General features: G+C 47.7%; 1 protein-coding gene across 2 annotated transcripts in view; it reads right to left on the bottom strand.

The window, feature by feature from the left end:
- Window positions 1-22350, bottom strand: part of AFAP1 (actin filament associated protein 1) — a 148774-nt gene that overhangs the window by 81943 nt on the left and 44481 nt on the right. For both annotated transcript variants that reach the window (XM_043906093.1, XM_043906092.1), the window contains exons 2-3: window positions 11870-11998; window positions 7050-7147 (exon numbers count right to left, since the gene is read on the bottom strand). In XM_043906093.1, coding sequence (XP_043762028.1) covers window positions 7050-7147; window positions 11870-11996 — 225 coding nt within the window. In that variant the 5' untranslated portion in view covers window positions 11997-11998. The remainder of the gene's footprint in view (window positions 1-7049; window positions 7148-11869; window positions 11999-22350) is intronic.

The following is a 22350-nucleotide window of genomic DNA, read 5'->3' as shown; positions in this document are numbered from 1 at the left end:
CTTCTGATCACTATTTAATTTGCATTCCAACAGTACTTGAGAAAACACTGGGAAATCATTCACGCATATTTTCTCAATTTTTCTCAAGTTTTATTTATACATGACTAAGAATGAGAGACCGTGAAGCCACTTTCTCTTCCGTTCCTTCTCCACCAGGAGGCAGGGAGGCGGAAGAGTCCCACGGCCATGCCAGCAGGACACAGCACAGTTCCACGATGAAGATGCCGCAGGGATGAGACATGACACCAAACCCTGAGGTCTTCAAGAGACAAGGAGAAAAGAAACGGCATGCTTCATATCCAGAAGGATCACATCTGACTTCCCTGGGAATTAAATGATTTTGTTTTAAATCTCAGGCTTAGTCTCCGCTCTGCAACTGGTAAAATGCCTAATTTTGTCATATAATCTCCAAGAATCTCATGATCCCGTCTGTCAAACACAGAAAACGAAGCCGCTGTGAAAGTACTTTAGGAAGGACAAAACGACATCCAGGCAGGTGGTGGGGGCGGGGACCAAAACCTCAGTTTCTGAGAGACAGGAAGTAGAATGCTGGCTCCAGGGGCTGGCGGAGGGGAGCCCTGTTCACTGGGACAGGGTGTCAGTCTGGAAAGATGAAAAGTTCTGGAGATGGTCGTGGTAAGGGCTGCACAAAAATACGTATGTACTTTACACAACTAAACTCAGTTCAGTTCAGTCGCTCAGTCGTGTCTGACTCTTTGCGACCCCATGGACTGCAGCATGCCAGGCCTACCTGTCCATCACCAACTCCTGGAGCTTACTCAAACTCATGCCCATTAAGTTGGTGATGCCATTCAACCATCTCATCCTCTTTCACCCCCTTCTCCTCCTGCCCTCAATCTTTCCCAGCATCAGGGTCTTTTTCAATGAGTCAGTTCTTCACATCAGGTGGCAAAAGTATTGGAATTTCAGCTTCAACATCAGTCCTTCCAATGAATATTCAGGACTGATTTCTTTTAGGTTGGACTGGTTGGATCTCCTTGCAGTCCCAGGGACTCTCAAGAGTCTTCTCCAACACCACAGTTCAAAAGCATCAATTCTTTAGTGCTCAGCTTTCTGTATAGTCCAACTCTCACATCCATACATGACTACTGGAAAAACCATAGCTTTGACTAGATGGACCTTTGTCGACAAAGTAATGTCTCTGCTTTTTTAATATGCTGTCTAGATTGGTCATGGCTTTTCTTACCAAGAGGAAGTGTCTTTTAATTTCATGGCTGCAGTCACCATCTGCAGTGATTTGGGAGCCCAAGAAAATAAAGTCTCACATCACTAAACGGGACACTGACCAATGATTAAAATGATAAAGTCTGTGTTACATATGTTTTACCATAATAAAAAAAAATGACCTATTACCTGTTGGCATAGTAATTCATCATATTTACATAGGGTCTGGCCTAAAAACATCAAAACACTAAACTACTATCTTCTACCCAATCTAAATGGGGCTTTCCCAGTGGCTCAGTGGTAAAGAATCCATCTGTCAATGCAGGACACGCAGGTTCAATCCCTGGGTCAAGAAGATCCCCTAGAGGAGGAAACAGCAACTCACTCCAGTAGTCTTTTTTTTTTTTAATTGGAGGCTAATTACTTTACAATATTGTCGTTTTTGCCATACATTGATATGAATCAGTCATGAGTGTACATGTCCCCCCATCTCGATTCCCCCTCCCAACTCCCTCCCCACCCCATCCCTCTGGGTTGTCTCAGAGCACCAGCTTTGGGTGCCCTGCTTCATGCATCGGATTTGCACTGGCCATCTCTACGTACAGTTAATACACATGTCTCAATGCCATTCTCTTACATTGTCCCACCCTTGCCTTCTCCCACATAGTCCAAAAGTCTGTTCTTTACACCTGTGTCTCTTTTGCTGTCTTGCATATAGGGCTGTCATCACTGTATTTCTAAATTCCATATATATGCATTAATATACTGTATTGGTGTTTCTCTTTCTGGCTTACTTCACTCTGTATAACAGGCTCCAGTTTCATCCACCTCACTAGAACTGACTCAAATGCGGTCTTTTTTAACAGCTGAGTACTATCCCACTGTGTAGACGTACCACAACTTCCTTCTCCATTCATCTGCCGACGGACATCTAGGTTGCTTCCATGTCCTAGCTATTGTAAACAGTGCCGCAGTGAACACTGGGGTACACGTGTCTCTTTCGATTCACTCCAGTGTTCTTGCTTGGGAAATCCCATGGACAGAGGAGTCTGATGGGCTACAATTCATGGGGTCACAACAAGTCAGACATAACTGAGCACACATGCACACCCCCATCTAAACACCATGTAAGTCAGCTCAGTCATGTCCGACTCATTGCGACCCCGTGGGCTGGAGTCCACCAGGCTCTTCTGTCCATGGAATTCTCCAGGCAAGAATACTGGAGTGACCACTTAAGTGAGCAAATAAAAACATTTCTGGAAAATGCCTTGATGAGGTATCATCCGTATTGTCTGCAGCCCCCAGAGAAGCGTCCTTGCTCGTCTCGCTCAGCAGGAGGTGTGAGGTCTCCGCCTCTGAGGACCCCCTGCTACTCTGGAGCGGAGGAGGGGAGGGCAGGAAGCACAATCCCCAGTGGTCTGTATCAGCCCCGGCTGGTGGGCTGGGCGGTGGGGCCAGGCAGCCAAGGTCAACACAGATGGGACCCATTTCCGGATGAACCGGCCTCCTTCACAAACGCTCCCTCTGCACCGGCTGCATGCTAACTAAGGACCAGGCCTTTGATAGCTGCACAGCTCTCAGTGTGAAACAAAAACAAGAATCTGTTGAAAAGCGCAGCCCTTCCCAGAAATGTTTTCATGATGCATATGCATACTTTGGCTTGCTCCAGTCTCCCCAGGAGAGTGAGGGAGCTGGAGGGGCTGTCAAAGGCGCTGCACCCCACCCTGTGACCTCAAGGGTTGAGAGCGGTTCTGAATTCGAAGAGCACAGGCCCACATTCCCACCGCCTGACCTACAGGCCACACCGAAGGGGTCGCCGGCTCATCCAGGACCCTGGGCTGCAGGCGCATGGACTCTAAGGGCAAAACGGAAACGTGCACTGTTCCCTTCCTGTACAGAAGCATCATCGGCGTGACAAGGCGGGCTTTTTGATGTGGCCCTGACCTGGAGCGGTTGTCCCAGCGTTTTCTGCTGGGACATGAGGAACACAAAGGAGAGGAACACACACCATCTTCAGAAGGCTAAAATTTAGTGCAATGAAGAGAACGTCAAAAAGAGGCACTGCTGATCAATGGGCATAAAGTTTGCAATTACCCCAAATGGATAAATTTTAGAGGTCCACTGGATCCCACCCTCCCCCGTCTTTCACTTCTATCACCTGAGTGTAATTCACCAATGATGGGGCATAGAGGTCCATCTGGTCTCTGCCACATTCTGTTGGGGGGTCAGGTGGAGCTCACTTAGGTGTCAGCCAACCAGAGGGGAGCACTAATGCCCAAGAGGGCCTCACAGAGCCAGGTGAGGGCCCTCAGTTAGGGGCCTGTCAGGCCTGAAATGGGGGGTGACAGGATGCTAAGCGTACTCAGAAAAGCGGTCAATGTGACCCCGCCTGCCTGCCTAGCCTCTCTAATGTCCAGGAAAAAAGGACGTCAAGAGACACTTGATAACGATTGCAAAAAGCAATGTTCAACACTAAAAGGGCTAAAAAGACAGAAAAGGACTCATTTCTCAGGGATTGTAATACACACAGCTGTGATAAAAGGCAGTATTCCTTTGATACATGCCATAAAAGAGTTGAAAATGCAATTGTGGCTCAAATAAATGAAATAACACCAGGTTGGAGCATCCTAAGTCTCACATTAGAAACAAATCCCCTTTGATCACTTAGAGTTGCTCCAAGGATGGTCCGATCTGCTCTGCAGGCAGGCCCACAGCCCCTCAAGGTTTAACCCCCACCTCGGTGTGTTCCAGCCTCACCCACGGACGAGCCACCCAAACCCTATCACTCAGCCACACAGAGGGGCCTGCAGGCTTCAGTCCTTCGGGGTCTTTCTCGGGCTTGTGCTTTAATCTGTGATATGCTGTCTGCCTGGCATAGATTCCTACCCACCACATCTCTACTCTACCACCAGCCAAATCTCCTGGAAGTCAGCGTGCCAACAGCACACGACCAGCTGGACAGAAGCCAACTCACCAAAGGCAGCTTACAGAATGATGGGCTCACTCGCTGAGTAGCGAATGCCCTGAAAAACTAGCAGGAGAATACTTGTGCTGTGGAGCATGAGTTCTAGGGCACAAGGGCTTCAGCAGTCGTTGCTCTCAGGCTCTTAGAGCACAGGTTCAGTAGCGGCGGTTCCCGGGCTCTAGAGCGCAGACTCAGTAGTCGTGGCTCCCAGGTTCTAGGGTACAGGTTCAGTAGTCGTGGCTCCCAGGTTCTAGGGTACAGGCTCCGTAGTCGTGGTTCCTGACTCTAGAGCACAGGCTTAGTAGTCGTGGTTCCCGGGCTCCAGAGGACAGGCTCAGGAGTTGTGGTTCCCGAGCTCTAGAGGACAGGCTCCGTAGTCGTGGTTCCTGACTCTAGAGCACAGGTTTAGTAGTCGTGGTTCCCGGGCTCTAGAGCGCAGACTCAGTAGTCGTGGCTCCCAGGTTCTAGGGTACAGGTTCAGGAGTCGTGGTTCCCGGGCTCTAGGGCACAGGCTCAGGAGTTGTGGTTCCCGGGCTCTAGAGGACAGGCTCAGTAGTCATGGTTCCTGACTCTAGAGCACAGGCTTAGTAGTCATGGTTCCCGGGCTCCAGAGGACAGGCTCAGGAGTCGTGGTTCCCGGGCTCTAGAGGACAGGCTCAGTAGTCACGGCACCCGGGCTTAGTTACTTTTCAGCATGTGGGATCTTCCCAGACCAGGGATGGAACCCACATCTCCTGCACTGGCAGGTGGATTCTTTACCACTGAGCCACCAGGGAAGCCCAGAACGCTCATTTTAACAAGTTCCCCAAAATTCTAAGAAGCACTGCCCTACATAGGAACACCCGGCTCTCGCACAGGGCGTAACAGATGCAAGGTAGATAGTCCCAGCACGTGAGGCACAGCGCCGCTTCTCAGTCTCACAACAACTCACTAAGTACTATTCAGTTCAGTTCAGTTCAGCCGCTCAGTCGCGTCCAACTCTTTGCAACCCCGTGGACTGCAGCGCAGCAGGCTTCCCTGTCCATCACCAACTCCCAGAGCTTGCTCAAATTCATGTCCATCGAGTTGGTGATGTCGTTAGCACACTCGTTTCAGAATGAGGCATCTCAGACACAGAGATGTGAAAGCTACAGTCTGAACCCACAGAGTGAGTGTCAGAGCCGGTGCCTGGAAGCAGGCAGCCACTCCCGACTGCACCCTGGGCCCTGCTGCCTCCCCAGCTCCCGGTGCAGAAACAGGCTTGCGGTTCCTGACAAAACCTTCTCCCGGCTGTGAATGCTTGTGAGTGCTCACGCCAGTTTTGCTGCCTCACCCCCACAAATACTGACACAGTACTGTTGGGAAAAGACTGGATTTGAAATCCAAAGAATAGGCTACAAAAATTTGCTTGTGCCTTTCCCCCTCACCTTGGGCTGCCCCTTTGCCAGTGGATCCACATTTCCTTTTCTGTAAAGTGGATATACACAGCCTTCACATGTTCAGAGGCGTTTCAGGGTTCTCTGAGGTCAGGTTGTGGGGATTAAATGAAATTATAAGTGAAAAGGGGGCAAGCACGACCTGTGACAGGTGGTGGGGACCCAGTGAGCACTCAGCTCGTTCCGCCCCCTCTCCAGTGATCATCACGGAGCACCCACAGGACACCGGCCCCGCGCTGGGACTCAGGCAGGGACGAGACAAACAAGCTGCGGCCCTGCCTCCCTGCAGCTCTTCTCCGGGTGGACAGACGATCAGATGATTCATACAGAAAGCAAACATCAGGAAGAGAGTTGCTAAGTAACTGATACTGCTGTAATTTTGAATGACAGCCTAGTTTTCCTGAGAAAGCAAATTAGAAAATAGCGAAAGGCAGAAAAAGCTGAGTGGGCCATGAATGGCAAACATGAATATCCCCACATCACAAAAATAGCCAGAGAATTCCAAAACAAATTTTGAATGCAGAAGATCAAATAAAATACACATTCCTGGACTATGTACATGTTTTTCTTCTGGAGGGAAAAAAAAGGATATGTAATCCCAGAAAGAAGCATAACAATGAATATTAAAGTTTCAGGCTATGGGTATTCAAATTCAGAGCTAACAGCAGAGAGGGGCATGTCACTAGACTCTATTGCCATTGTTTTGCTGATAAATCATCTGGCTTTTTTTTTTTTAAAAATCTGACTTAAGAATAGATTCCCATGGACCTGTAGCTCCAGCAATTTTCAGAGGACCAGCAGCCTCCTATGGGAAGGCCACACCTACAGCCTCCCACTTAACCGTTACTAGCTCCCCAAAACACACTCATATAGGGACACCTTGGGCAAACCAAGGCCTCTTTTCTTGCAGAATCAGGCTTTTATCACCTGCCCTGGAACCAAAAACAACCCAGGTGTCCAGTGATTCTCCTGAATGTGGGACATTTTTTTTTCCATTTTCATTGAGGTGCACTTGCTTTGCAACGCTGTTGGTTTCCACTGTAGTCACGTGCATCAGCCATGCGTGTGCACGCATGCCCTCTCTCTCTGGATCGCCTCCCACTGTAGGTCAGCACAGAGCTCGGAGGGGAGCCCCCTGCGCCGCGCAGCGGCTCCTCATCGCTGCCTGCTTCTCGCGGAGCAGTGTGCTCACGCAACGCCAGCCTCCCAGTTCATCCCACGCCTCCTCCCCCGTGGTGTCCATACGCGTGTTCTCTAAGACTGCATCTCCGTTTCTGCTTCATATGTCACACTGTCTATACCACTGTGGTATACAGACACCATGGCATATGACTCAGCCACAAAAACGAATGAAGCTGGGTCATTTGCAGAGACACAGATGAACTCAGAGTCTGAGAAGTAAGTCAGAAAAAAGGAAAACAGATACTGTATATTAACGCGTACATGTGGACTCTGAAAAAGTTGATGGTGGGTCTTGCACTCACCAGCCACGGCTGTGGGATCTCGGGCAAAGGCATCTGGGGAGGGGCCGGCAGGCTGCTCGGGGTCTCCGGCTTCGTGGCATGATCCTTCACTTCAAAACCTGCGCCAAAACCACAAATGAGGATGAGGAAGGCTTGCTCCTTGGAAGACAAGCTGTGACCAATCTAGACAGAAGATTAAAAAGCACAGACGTGACTTTGCCAACAAAAGTCCATCCAGTCAAAGCTATGGTTTTTCCAGTAGTCATGTATGGATGTGAAAGAAAGTAAAAGTCATTCAGTCGTGTCTGACTCTTTGCGACCCCACGGACTATACAGTCCACGGAATTCTCCAGCCCAGGATACTGGCATGGGTAGCCGTTCTCTTCTCCAAGGGATCTTCCCAACCCAGGGATCACACCCAGGTGTCCCACATTGCAGGCAGATTCTTTACCAGCTGACCCACAAGGGAAGCCCATATGGATGTGAGAGTTGGACCATAAAGAAAGTTGAGTGACGAGGAATTGATGCTTTTGAACTGTGGTGTTGGAGAAGACTCTTGAGAGTCCCTTGGACTGTAAGGAGATCCAACCAGTCAATATAAAGGACATCAGTCCTGAATATTCATTGGAAGGACCAATACTGACGCTGAAACTCCAACACTTTGGCCACCTGATTCGAAGAACTGACTCATTGGAAAAGACGCTGATGCTGGGAAAGATTGAAGGCAGGGGAAGAAGGGGACGACAGAGGATGAGATGGTTGGATGGCATCACCGACTCAATGGACATGAATTTGAGCAAACTCTGGGAGTTGGTGATGGACAGGGAAACCTGGCGTGCTGCAGTCCATGGGGTTGCAAAGAGTTGGACATGACTGAGCGACTGAACTGAACTAAACTGGATGAGGAAGAGAAGCAAGCTGTGAACAGCTGCCACCTCCTTGACCCCACACTGAACACATCACAAATGTTTACTTTCTCTAATCCTCTACAACAGTCCTGCAAGGTAAGTATTCTTCTGCCTCATTCAACAGGTGAAAGATCTACAGCTGGACCAAAAAAAAAAAAAAGGGTTACAGCACTTAACTAGAACATGGGCAGGAAGCATGATGGAGCTGGTACCAAGGTGGACATTCTTCCGGAGGCTGGGCTGTCTGTCCAGGCGAGCAGCCTTTCCTGAACTTCTGCCCAGGCTAGTGCTTACCCATGTACTGAGGGGGCAGACGCTTCCCTGGGAATTAGTGAGTCTGCACTGAGCACCATCCAGGGGTTGGATGCAGTTAACACACTTGCTCATTGCTGACAAGACTGACAGACTCTCACACCTTCAAGCCATTGCATTCACATTAGGAAGACAAACAGATGTACACCGGACTCTCAGGAGATGTGGGGAGAAGGGAACAGGAAGACACTAATTTGGGCCCAGTACACATTACATGTCAAGGGCTCAACTTTCTAGACCTAGAAAAATAACTGCTCAATGATCACCTATAAGGGTCTGAGCATGACGTCACAGGCTGGGAAAAGACAAAGTCTCTGACCTGCAGAAGCTACAATGAAGACCAGAATCTTGGCAGAGGACTGAAAACAGTAAAAAAGAAAAAAAGGAAAGAAAGAAAGGAAAGAAAGATAAAGGATGAATGGAAATTCTACTGTAAAAACAATCAGTGGGTGAGTTTCAAGCAGAAATAAAGAGCTGAAGAGAAATTCAGTGAATTGGAAGGTATGAGGAGCTACATTCAGAACAAAGCATGGAGGGAAGGGGTGTTGGAACCCACTGGGCAGAGGAAGAAAGGAACGGAAACCAGGGGAGAGCAGACAGCAGCTCCAGAGGCAGGAGGCCCAGACTGTGGCCTGTTCAGACCAGTGGTCTCAGGTGACTGACACGCGGGTGTACACAGCAGAGATGAGGCTGTGAGAAATGCTGCCTCTGCTAGTAAAAGCAAGAGTAGGAGATAACAGTCAACAGTTACTCGGCATCTGCCGTGTGTCAGGCACTATTTGGAAATGTTTTACATCATCTTGTCAATCTGCACAACATCCCTCTGAGGTAGATGCTACTACCCCTTTTTTCCACAGGGGAGGAGACTGGGCACTGACAGATTAAGTAACGTGCTCAAGGTCACAGACTGGGTAAAGGGCAGAGACAGAAAGCAAAGCCCACATGACTGCACAACAGTCTCTCTTCGCTCGATCCCATTGGTTCTATTTCTCTGGGGAAGTCTGAGTAATAAACCTGCTTTCCTGTGAGTCTGGGATTTTGAAGTGTGAAAGTGAGTGGAAGTCACTTAGTCGTGTCCAACTCTTTGTGACCCCATGGACTATACAGTCCATGGAATTCTCCAGGCCAGAGTACTGTAGGGGGTAGCCTTTCCCTTCTCCAGGGGATCTTCCCAACCCAGGGATCGAACCCAGGTCTCCCACATTGCAGGCGGGTTCTTTACCAGCTGAGCCACCAGGGAAGCCCAAGAATACTGGAGTGGGTAGCCTGTCCCTTCTCATGGATCTTCTCGACCCAGGAATACCACATGTCATAAAGGGCCTCATAGGCAGCCTGAGGGGCCTGGGGTGCATCCACAGGCAATCAGGTAGTGAAAGGATCCAGACAGGGAAGCAGCAGCATCACTTAAAAGCGAGCTTTCATCCCTACTTTTGCCTCTCTCTCTCTGGGCTTCCCAGGTGGCTCAGTGGCAGAGAATCCCCTTGCAAATGCAGGCGATGCAGGAGACACGGGTTTGATCCCTGCATCAGGAGCTCCCCTGCAGGAGGGAACGGCAATCCACTCCAGTGTTTTTGCCTGGGAAAACCTACGGGCAGAGAAGCCTGGCGGTTATATAGTCCATGGGGCCACAAAGAGTCAGGCATGACTGAGCACACAGAGTTCTCTCTCCATCCGACTGGTTCTCTCGATCTGACTGACCCCAAAACACCATCCTCATCCTGCACTTCTGTCTTGGGGACTCAGGCAGCTCTCATTCCATCTGGTCCCAAATCCTTGAACCCACCCCCCAGACTGACCAGCAGAACTTTCTGGAATGCCAATCTAACTTTGTCAAATCATGGCTCTACATACTAAAAAGCAAAGAACTGCACATTCAGATGGCTGAAGTGCACGTCATGGGAACTATGTCTCAGTGAAGCTGTTTACAACAAACCTCTACATCTCATCCAGTTGTCTCCTGCCTTCAAGATTCTAACCCCGTATCCTCCAGGAACTGCCCCCGGCCCCTACCCCACTCACTCTCTCTCACCAAGCGGGTCTGGGGGCATCCTCCTCTCGGGTGCTCTCCTAACACTGACGCTCTCTCCCCACTACTCTGTCTTACCCACCGTGCCCAAAGGAAGGACACAATAGGCCTGAGTCTGCTGTCTTCACCGGGGCCTGCGGGCAAGGCTGTGCCCCTGGCTGGCATTGGGGAACGTGAATTTCAGAAGTGTTTCCAACACTCCTTAATTGATATGGTTGGTCTAACGTTGGTGCCTAGCCTAAACTGTTTAAGCAAACAACACAATCAATGCCAAACACCTGCTGCGATGGCTAATTTTGTGCACCAACCTGACTGGGCTCAGGGATGCTCAGAGAGCTGGCAGAACGCTATCTCTGGAGGCTTCTGTGAGTATGTTTCTGGGAGAGATGAGCATTTGAGTTGGAGAACTGAGCAAAGAGGATGGTCCTCCCCAGTGTGAGTGGACATCCTCCAGCGTGCTGAGATCCTGAACATAACAGAAAGGCCGAGGAAGGGTGGACACACTCTCTGGGCTGGAGCCAAGATGTCCGTCTTCTCCTGCCTCCAGACACTGGTGCTCCTGGTTCTCTGATCAGGATGCACACAGACAGCAACCCTCCTCCCCCACCGCCCGTTCTCAGACCTTCAGACTCAGACCAAATTACAGTCTGGTAATTACACCACCGGCTTTCCTGGGCCTCAAGCCTGCAGAGGGTAGGTCGTGTCACTGCTCAGCCTCTGAGACCACACGAGCCAATCCTTATCAGAAATCTCCTCTCCACCTCACTCTGTAGCTCCGTGGGTTCTGTTCCTCTGGGGAACCCTGGCCAACAAACCTCCTTTCCTGTGAGTCTGGGATTTGGCTATGTGCCAGGCAGAGGGTGCCTATGTGACCAGCCCCCAGGAAAGCCCTTGGGCGCTGAGTCTCCAGTGAGCTTCCCTGAATAGAAACAAGGCACACGGGTGGCTGCATTTTTGTCGCTGAGCAGAGAGTGTGATCTGTGTGAGCCTCATGAGAGGAGGAGCATGAGGAAGCCTGTACGTGGAACCCTCCAGACTCAGCTGGAGTCTTTTTCCTTTATAACCTGTCTGTGTGTCCTTACAACCTCTGTGATGAATCCCAGCCATCAGAAAATACAACTCCATGCTGAGTGCCAGCAAATCTCCCAATGTTGGGGTGCTCTTAGAGACCCCCAACGAACCCACTATTCCATTAACTCCTTAAAGGCTTTATTTTTCTAAACCCAGAGACTCATACAGTCCCTGGCACACAGTAAGGCCTTCGATGACAACTTGAGTAAATGACTTCATTCATGAACGTGTTCTAGAAAGATGTGAATTAAAGATGGCTTAGAGACAAAAAGGTGGTACTAGTGGTAAAGTTGCCAATGCAGGAGAAGTAAGAGATGAGGGTTTGATCCCTGGGTTGGGGAGATCCCCTGGAGAAGGAAATGACAACCCACTCCAGTATCCTTGCCTGGGAAATCCCACGGACAGAGGAGCCTGGTGGGTAAGAGTCCATGGGGTTGCAAAAGAGTCAGTCATGACTGAAGCGACTTAGCACTAGGCCAAAGGAGACTGGTAGAAACCAGACTAGAAGTCTGAGACAGACGTACCTTTGGTTGACTGTATCCTCAGCAGGATGTCTGTGATGACTGCCTTCTTCTCCCTGACAGTTGAGGTGAGATACTCGTGGTCCAGGAGTTCAAGAAAGAGACGAAGTTCAACTATTAACTCTTCCATTGCTAAAAATAAAGGAGAGGAGAAGGGTACCGTGAGACCCGTCAATTTGCAAATGTCAAAATATGAGTGAAGAGTTTTACTCAAAGCACTTTAGGTTTAGCTTGATGGATGACTCTGGTTTTCCAACATGAAAAGCAAGTGAGCTAAACAGCAGGTCATCTCAGAGGCTCATGCATCATCTTCTAGACCGATGTACTCCTCAGTCACTCCCTGCTCTGAGACGATGGTATTCAGCTGGGAGGAGATCCAAAGCCACGCTGCCAAAGATGGAGTCACGACTCAAGAGCCTGACACCATCATTTGGTTTAACTGCATGATATTAAATTTCAGTGTCCAGAAGGATAGACGGGAGTTTAAAACGCCAAATAGTTTTCAGATAACCACTAGGACGTGGTTTCAGAAACTCAACATCCAACCCTGTACTTCTGCAGGGCTGGCTCCCTCCCCAGGAAGGCTGAGCGCATTTACAGTTACAACAAGGGTGCCGGGGAGGACCTCGATGTCAGCTCAAGTCCTGACTTCCGTCATGCCTTTCATTTCGAGGGTTAAAGCAGATTCTCCCTCTGACTCCCACAGGACAGGACCACAGGGCTGACGTCAGCGAGCTTCACCCCACGACGTGCACCTCTGAGAGATGCCAACACTCCTTCAGGGCATCCACGAGGTCAAACTATTTTCACGACACTGTGTCATCATTCACTAGTTTCGGCACTAATGGTGCAAATGAAAGGGAGGTCAAGCTGTCGGCATCTTAGTGCAAATCAAAGCAGTGACACCCAGCTGGACTCTTGGTCACTATACTCTTCACTTACACACTGGCGGTAAAAATAAATAAAATTTATAGAATGCTACTTTCATTTAAAAGCGCCTTTGATGAAGCAGTAAAAATCATTACTTTTATTAGATCTCAGCTCTGGAGGAAACCTCTTTAACATGCTGTGTGGTGAAGCAGGAAGGACCATGACAAGTGTCTGAGCCGTGAGTTACAGGGAGCCACCGTCTTCATGCAGAAGAAGAAATGAGAGACGAACCACAATTACCCAGACCTGAGAATGCGACCAACATTCCCTCAAAAATGAACAAACCTCGTCACGTCCAGGTAAGCAACGACAGCATTTGTTGCCAAGGATACAGTTTGCGCCTCCAGGTGAAAATAAGAATTGCGAACACAGGCATCCAGCACCAGGAGCATGACGGCCTCTCAGCAGAGACCTTCCCAGTGAGGCTGGGATGACGCCGAGGAAGGTGATCGCTTGGCGTATCCACATTCGGAAGATCTACACAACTTAGGAAACCATGATGTCATAAAACCACATGTCGGTAAAGATCCAGGTAATGTGCAGAATAAGCTGAAGACATCCTCACGTAACAGAGAAAACATCACCGACTCAATGGACATCAGTCTGAGCAAACTCCGGGAGATGGTGAAGGACAGGGAAGCCTGGTGGGCTGCAGTCTACGGGGTCTCCAGGGGCCGGACACGACTTAGCAACTGAACAGCAATAACCGAGAGGAGGTGCTCTCTGACACAGCGTCAGAGACCACATTGCCACTAATCGTTAAGAAACTACCACTTGCTGAGTTTCAGTGTAGGGTCAAAGAATATCCACAATTTTCTGGAAAGGCACTAAAATATTCTGCTGTTTTCCGAGTACACATCTGTGTGAGGCCAGACTATCTTTATGTACTTCCACCAAAACAATGGTTCATAACAATCAAAATGCAGAAACACACACAAGAAACCAGCTTTCTTCTATTAAGCCAGATACTGAAGATACCTGCAGAAACATAAACAATGCCACTCTCTCACACACTATAGCACTTCAGTAAATGCAATTACTTTGCATAAATATATTAATAAATATCTCAAAAAGCTTCCAGACTTAAATTCTAATATGATAAATATCCACAGATATAACCACACCAATAAAAAGTTCTTTTGGATTCTCGACATATATTTTGAAACCAAAAAGTCCTAAGCAAAAAAGTTCAAGAACCACTGGTCAATGGGATTCTTCCCAAATCTACTGAGGTCTACAACACCCTCCAGAAAAAAAGATCCCAACTGAGGCCACTCTTTTTATAACTACTAAAGTTCCCATAATTTTAGATAAGTGGGCAGTGAAATGTTAAATGAGTTCAGAGCAGACAAGGTGTGTCCTAGGTGGCTCACTTTTCCTGATTTCCCCTCCATGAAATGAAGAGGATGGAGGAAGCTAGTCTTTACGGTCTTTTCCATCAGGAAGACAATTTCCTGATGATTCTAAGTAGAAAACAATCTCATCCATACCTCAGAAACGAAGGGCTGCTAGTATTAATCATGATAGCCAAATATGTGGAAACAACCCAAACGTCCTTCAGTGGGTGAGTGGGTAAATAAAATGTGGTCCGTTCTTACAATGACAAATGATTCAGCCTGAAAAAGAAAGGAAGGTCTGACACATGCTACACCATGGGTGAACTCTGAGGACATTATGCCAAGTGAGATAAGCCAGTCACGAAAGGGCAAGTGCTGCACGATCCCACTTATGTGAGGTCCCCAGAGCCGTCAAACTCATGTTGCTGTTGTTTAGTTGCTAAGTCGTGTCCGACTCTTTGTGACCCCATGGACTACAGCCCGCCAGGCTCCTCTGTCCATGGGATTTCCCAGGAAAGAATAATGGAGTGGGTTGCCACGCCCTCCTCCAGGGGATCTTCCCGACCCAGGGATCGAACCCACATCTCCTGTGTCTCTTACACTGTAGGCAGATTCTTTACCACCGAGCCGCCAGGAAAGCAGTACAGCGGTGGGTGCCAGGTGCCGGGGAGGGGAGGGAGAGTCGGTGTTGATGGGCACAGAGTTGCAGCTAGGCAAGACGGAAGTGCTGGTGACGGGTGGTGCTCACGGTTGCACAACTGTGAATGCATGTAACGACACTGAATTATATACTCAAAAAGGCTTAAAATGGGAAAATTCATGTGTTGTTCAGTCACTAAGTCATGTCCAGCTCTTTGCGACCCCATGGACCACAGCACGCCAGGCTTCCCTGTCCTCCACTGTCTCCTGGAGTGTGCTCAAACCCACGTCCATTGAGTCAGTGATGCCATCCAACCATCTCATCCTCTGTCGTCCCCTTCTCCTCCCGCCCTCAATCTTTCCCAGCATCAGGGTCTTTTCCGTTGAGTCAGCTCTTCACATTAGGTAGGCAAAGTATCTGTTTATTTCACCACAATACAAACAAAATCAACCTTGCCCAGAAATTGAAGGACTGCCAATAGCTATAAGCAAAAAATGTTTAAAATGTTTATGGATCTATGTTACGCTTGCAGGACCCACTCTTCATCACCATCTGTATACTCCTTTATCAAAAATGCCTCTCTCACATTTGCCAGATCATATTTATCCTGCAATTCTTCCCTGGGGTTTCGTCTAGCAGCATCAAAATATCTGAAGAGGACTAAAGACAGCACCTGCCCTAACCCATCTCCCTGTGCTGCCTTCACAGAGCTCTCCTTGGGGATCCACTGCAGGGCTGGGGGTTTCCTAGAATCACCACTGGGATCCTGCCCAGTCCATGGCCTGCAGAGAACAGTGCCCTCAACTACAAGCTAGACTCTGAACAGCGGCATCGACACCACCGGGCCCAGCAGACCAGCCGCCAGCCCCGCTCCCAGGCCACCCTAGCTCAAGCTGGTCAGTCTTCCCTCTGTACATCTCGCCTGGGACCCGAACTCTTAGCCAGTTGCGATCTCTGGAACTGAAGACGTGTGAACTCAGGAGCTACGGAGCTGCCATAGGCACCTACGTGCCGGGGAGTGAAAGTCATTAACAGAGGAAGAAAGCATGAAGTTACACCCTCAAGAGGACATGCAGATACTCAGAGGCAAGAGAGAGGACGCGCCAGGCTGACAGGGTGCAGGATGGATTCCTGAGACCGTCTTGGAATTTTTTCAGTTACCTGTGAGCCTGGGCTGCACGTGAATTGCCTGAGATACGTGCATCCTTGTCATAAATTTTCATTTCATTGTTTACTAAGCTACTGTGTGGTTTTCTTTTCACCTGAAACGGCACCCAAAAGAGTCTCAAAGCAAAGCTCTTTTTCGCACCTCAGAATGCAAAACATTCCCAGATCAGAGACTCAAAACCATTAGAAAAGCTCCACGTATCAAGGATGTCCCACAGACTGAACAAACCCCATTTATCCTTAACAGGCCCTTAAACACCCTCTCCCCTAGCCTTCTCTAATTTAACATCCCCAGCAAGCTCCTCCCAACTCAATCCCTCCCAAGTCACTAAATTCTTTCCTCTCTTACCAGCTGTGCTGATAACCAGGCGCTGACTGACCTTAAGATTTGTTTTTTTTCCTCAAAATAGCTAGTCAGCTGGTTAAGAGCAGGCTTTATGTTCTGCTTAACTCCGAGGACCTTCAGCAGCCCAGCGGTTCAAGCCACGAAGAAAGCACGCAAGAACTGTTGATGGGCAGATGTGGGAGAAGGAGAGTTTTCTGAGAACCTGCCGCGTGAAAGGCACTGTGCTCGGCATCTACGTGGGACACTTTAATTCTCACAATGATGCTGTGAGGACTCACTCGGCCCCACAGACAGGGGGACCAGAGGCCAGGGCCCACCTGTTCCCCGACACGGCCATCACAGGCATGGAACACTATTCTAGCCCCTTTACATGTATCACTTCATGCAGGCTCCCAACAATCCCAGGAGGCGGAAACTGGTCTCACCCCATTTTACAGGTGAAGAAACCGACGCTCAGAGGTTGCCTAAGGTTATGAAGCAAATAAGTGTCTGAGCACCTCCAGGTAACAACATGCTCACAGCCACCCAGCTGGAACGGAGCAGGACAAGTCTGAACGCAGCTCTGACTGCAAAGGCCCTGCTCCGACCATTTCACGATAATCACGCCGTGGATGACCTTCTGAGACAACACCGGCCTGCTGAGCGGCAATGGCCATTTAAACAAACAAACAAAAAGATTTTATTGAAATGTTGACTCACAATGCTGTTAGTCTCAGCGGACTGATGCAGTTCTATATGTATGTGTGTCCTTTTCTGGATTACTTTCCATTATGGTTTATTACAGGATATTGAACACAGTTCCCTGTGCTACATGGCAGGTCCTTATTAGTGACCTATTTTATACATAGTAGTGTGCACACTGTAATCCCAAACTACTACTTTATCCTTCCTCCCTCCCGTTCCCCTTTGGTAACCATAGGTTTCTTTTCTATGTCTGTGAGTCTATTTCTGTTTTTGAAAAGTGAGTAACTCCTCCAAATTATGTTATCCTTAAAATGAGACGATTATTATGTATCCCAGGACTGTAATGAGGACAAAATGAACTGATATCCACACAGAGGCAGGCATGTCACAAACAGTAGCGGTTACTGTTATCACAGCACATGCTCATGTTATTAGAACTTCACTTTAAGCCTTGGGATCCTCGGACACGGCAAGAGGACACAACCCACAACTTCCTATCTTCTAAAACTAGGAAGTCCTTAAATACCTACACACGGTATAAGGAAAGTCTTGAAAGACTACTATGTACATATGCAAATACATCTGAAACTAAGTGAAATAGACAATTTCACAGAACAGAACAAAATTTACCAAATCATTACAGAAAGCTTATACAGGCCAATTTCCATAGAGGAAGCAAAGAAAGTTAACAAAGAACCAGCCTCACAAAAAAGCACGAGACCCAGATGGTTTTACAGGGGAATTGTACCAAAGCTTAACTATCAAGATTACTACATACATTTTTCCAGAGGATGGAAACAGATAAACAATTTCCAACCCTTTCTTTTTTTAGGAGTTGGTACAAAAATGATGCTTAAACCTGATGGAGATAGCACCAAAAAGAAAACTAAAGGCCAACCTTACTTATAAATATCAATGCAAAACTCCTAAATAAAATATTATCAAACAGAAATCAACACAACACCTTAATAGCACACATGACCAGAAGAAACCCATTCCAGGAATGCAAGGACGGCTCCACGTCAGGAGAGCTGCTGAGCACGGTTTATAATAGCCAGGATGTGGAAGCAACCTAGATGCCCATCAGCAGACGAATAGATAAGGAAGCTGTGGTACATATACACCATGGAATACTACTCAGCCATTAAAAAGAATTCATTTGAATCAGTTCTAATGAGATGGATGAAACTGGAGCCCATTATACAGAGTGAAGTAAGCCAGAAAGATAAAGAACATTACAGCATACTAACACATATATATGGAATTTAGAAAGATGGTAATGATAACCCTCTATGCAAAACCGAAAAAGAGACACAGATGTGCGGAACAGAATTTTGGAATCTGTGGGAGAAGGCGAGGGTGGGATGTTTTGAGAGAACAGCATCAAAACATGTATATTATCTAGGGTGAAACAGATCACCAGCCCAGGCTGGATGCATGAGTACTCGGGCCTGGTGCACTGGGAAGACCCAGAGGGATCGGGTGGAGAGGGAGGTGGGATTGGGATGGGGAATACATGTAAATCCATGGCTGATTCATGTCAATGTATGACAAAAACCACTACAATATTATAAAGTAATTAGCCTCCAACTAACAAAAACAAATGGAAAAAAAAAATAGAAGAGCTGCTGATATCACTCACATATTAACAGAGCTAATGAGAAGATCAGATGATTCTCCCCACAGAGGATGACAATGCCTTCAAGGAAACTCAATACCCATTCCTGACTTAAGTCAATAAAATGGGAATTGGTACATATTGCCTTAGTTTGGTAAAATATATGCACTGTCATAGGCTGAATGTTTGTGTCCCCCTCTCCAGTTCTGTTGAAACCTAACCCCCAACGTGATGGTTTTAGGAGGTGGGGTCTTTGGGAGGTCATTGGGTCATGTGGTTGGAGCCGCCACAAACAGGATGAGTGACCTTACAAAAGAGACTCAAGAAAGTGCTCTTGCCACTTCTATCATGTGAGGTCACAGTGAAAAGTCAGCCATTTGCAACCCAGACAAGGCCCTTCATCAGGATTGGACCAGGCAGGCACCCTGACCTTGGTCATCCAGCCTCCAGAACCGTGAGAAACTCATTTCTGTTGTCTGTAAGTCACCCTGTTTGTGGTATTTTGTTCCAGCATCCCAAATAGACTAAGATATCAAGACATAACAAAAATTACATCTTCCTTAATGAAGAAACACTCCGGGCATTCCCAGTAAGGTCACGAACAAGTCAGAGAAGCCCATTTTCTCTACTGCTTTTAACACTGCATTGGAAGTATCAGTCAATGCAATCAGAAACTTAAGAATGGAAAAGAAAAGAATAAAATTATCTCTGTGCACAGCTGATATGAAAGCATACCTAGAAAATGGAAGAGAATCCATGATAAAAGGTAAAACTGTGACCAAAAATGTTAATAAAGTAGGATATACAAAAACTATTGCTTTTGCATAGCATTCCGCCTGCAATGCAGGAGACCGTGGTTCGATCCCTGGGTCGGGAAGATCTTCTGGAGAAGGGAATGGCAATTCACTCCAGTATTCTTACCTGGAGAATCCCCATGGACAGAGGAGCTTGGCGGGCTACAGTTCATGGGGTTGCAAAGAGTCAGACACAACTGAGAGACCAACACTAATACTTTATACCAAACAATAAACAGAAGATATAAATAGAAGAGAAAATTCCATTTAAAAAGGTGACTTAAAACACCTTTGTAAATGATGTAAAACTTACATAAGGAAAATTTCAAAGCACTTCTGAAAGACAAAGGAACAAACCTGAACAAACAGAAAGCACCCCTTGCTTTTGAACAGAAAACTTAACATCAGAAAGATGTCAATTCATTCCAAGCTATGAGGTAAATTTAATGCAAGCCCAATACACATATAACAAAGGTTGTTTTGTTGTGTGTCTCAAACTAGACAAATCGATTCTAAGATTTATAGGGAAAAATAAGGGATATCTAAGACAATGAAGAAGGGCCAGCCATATTCTCTATTAAAACATAACAGAAAGGTCCTATCATTTAAACGGTGTTATACTGATACACAAATTCCCAATAAGATCAATAGTATGGAACAGAAGGTCCAGGAACAGACCCATAGGATAGCCTATGTATCATAGGCTACATAGATATACCTCTTTTAAGACCTCTTAAAAACTGGTGTCAGGACAACTAGTAGCCATTTGGGGCGGTGGGGGGGTGGGGGGAGATAAAATTAAATACTTACATCAAACATAAGAAAAAAGGCTAAAGATACTTTAGAATCTTTAACTATGAAATATGAAACCATTGAAGTCCCAGAAAAAAATAGCAAGCGAATTCCTTTATAACCTTGGTGTGGGAAAAGATTTTAAAACTATAACTCAAAATCAGATGTAGAAGAAAAGACTGACGGGTGAGCCTGTAAGAAAATAAAAGTCTGAGCCCCCAGGGTAAGGACTGAATTAGGGCCCTCATCTCCGCCACCCGCCCTCACACAGACGGCGCATCCCGTAAACTCGCGGGGCGGGGGGCAGCTGAGGATCCCTGGCCAGCCGTGCACCTGCCCTTTATGGACAGTCTCCAGGGGCTGGGTCCACGGTCAGGACCCTGGAGCACTGGTTTCACAAAGTCCCATCTCTCCCCTCTCACTAAGGACCACTGGGCCACACCGGAGGCACCTCGGAAAACGCCCCCCTACATTCTTCTTTGCAGTGACTTCTCCTGACCTTGTAGCAGAATCTGAACTAGCCCCTGCTTATTTTTCCAGACTCAGTTCTCCCCACCCCCCAGCCCACAGCTCTTCTGAATGACTCACTTCCCACATAAACCAGGCTTGCTTTTGCCCTGGACCTCGGCTCACGCTGCTGCGCTGCGCCTGAACCCTGGGTCCCTGTCTCCTCTCCCAACACACACCCCCTACACACCCCTGTTACCCGCCACCTCTTACCTATCTACCCGTGGAGACCCCTGCCCACCTGCCCTGCAAGCTCTTCCCACCCTATCTGAGACCACAGTTAATCCGTCTCTCCCTCCACCCGACACGAGGCAGGCTGAAGTCAGGGACCCTGTGTGACCTCTCTCTGTACCTAGAATGCTGAGCACAGGCCTGACGTGGGAGCTGGAACAATGCAAGACCCTCAATAAGTGTTTGGTGGATTAATTCACTCGCTCGTTTCCAGAGCTCCATAACAGACAAAATTCCTAAGATTTGCTCTGAAGAGAAAGTTGCAGAGAAAAACACCACGGATTGCCGCCTCCCAGTCAGTGACTGCATCTCCTGTGGATAGTCTTAGAGCAAGCGCGTCGAAAGCAGGACAAGAGCGATCCTGGCAAACTCATCTTCTCAGACAGCCCAGTCCTCACCTGGGCAGGGTCTGCTCTGCTGAGCCTGCGTTGACCACAGGAGATCACGCGGGGAGACTCGGTGGGGACAAAAACGGGTGGCACCGAAGCCAAGGGGCCAGCGCTCGGCAGAGCACTTGCATATTTTCCCTTATAGGGCTGCAGTTGAGACTCTTCACGCAGACTCTTCCAAATATTTCCACAGCCTCTGCAGATCATCTAAATGGGCTGCCCAAAGGTTGAGCTGAGAAATCTCAGAAAAGCAGCTCCGCTTTAGATGCTGTCTGGCTGGAAAGTTTCCCCCGGGCAGACTACGTCTAAAATTCCCTCAAACTCTAGCTGACCGCTGTTTGAGTGACCGGATGACTCTGAGCACAGACCGCTAAGACTGGGACTCCCGGTGCCCTCATCTATAACATGCGGATAATAACAGTCCTGGGCTGGTTGGCAAGACCACAGTGGAGATTCCAGAAGCTGCTGTGAATAAAGGAAGGCCTCTGAGTTCAGGGACATCCAATCAAGGGTACTAGTTTAATCTGAGTCTGCAAAGACAAAGTCAATAAATAAGGTCCCTACTCTGCTCGTCACGGTGTCTGAACTGGACTCAGGACAACGAGGGCTCAATTTCAGCACAGATTCTGAATCTTTAAAACATTTATCAATATCCCAAAGCAAAGTCTGTGTCTTTAAAGGAGGAGGTGCACGTATGTATATTCTGAATCCTAAAACTCCTCCCTTCTGGATTATACACAGCTGGCAAGAAGCTCCCTAAGGAATCAGTATAAAAATCCATAGGACAAAAATAAATAAATGAATAAATAATCCACAGGAGACATTCTTTCCAGAAATTATGTGATTCTTAAAGGTCATATTAATACAGGGATGGATGATGCAAGCCCTAATAAAAATATCCTGCTATTGTTTCGAAGAGAGCAAAAGACAAACCCTAGATCTGGATGTGTTTTTTAATTAATTGTGATAATGTGTGTACCCTGACAACACCGTAGGAACCAGATTTCCTGATTCGTGAAGCCTGATTCATAAGTTGGTGTGAGACTTGA

Source organism: Cervus elaphus, chromosome 6 (assembly GCF_910594005.1).
Source record: "Cervus elaphus chromosome 6, mCerEla1.1, whole genome shotgun sequence".
Taxonomy (NCBI): domain Eukaryota; kingdom Metazoa; phylum Chordata; class Mammalia; order Artiodactyla; family Cervidae; genus Cervus; species Cervus elaphus.
Note: the sequence above shows the minus strand (reverse complement) of the source record. Positions and strands in the feature narration are given on the sequence as shown.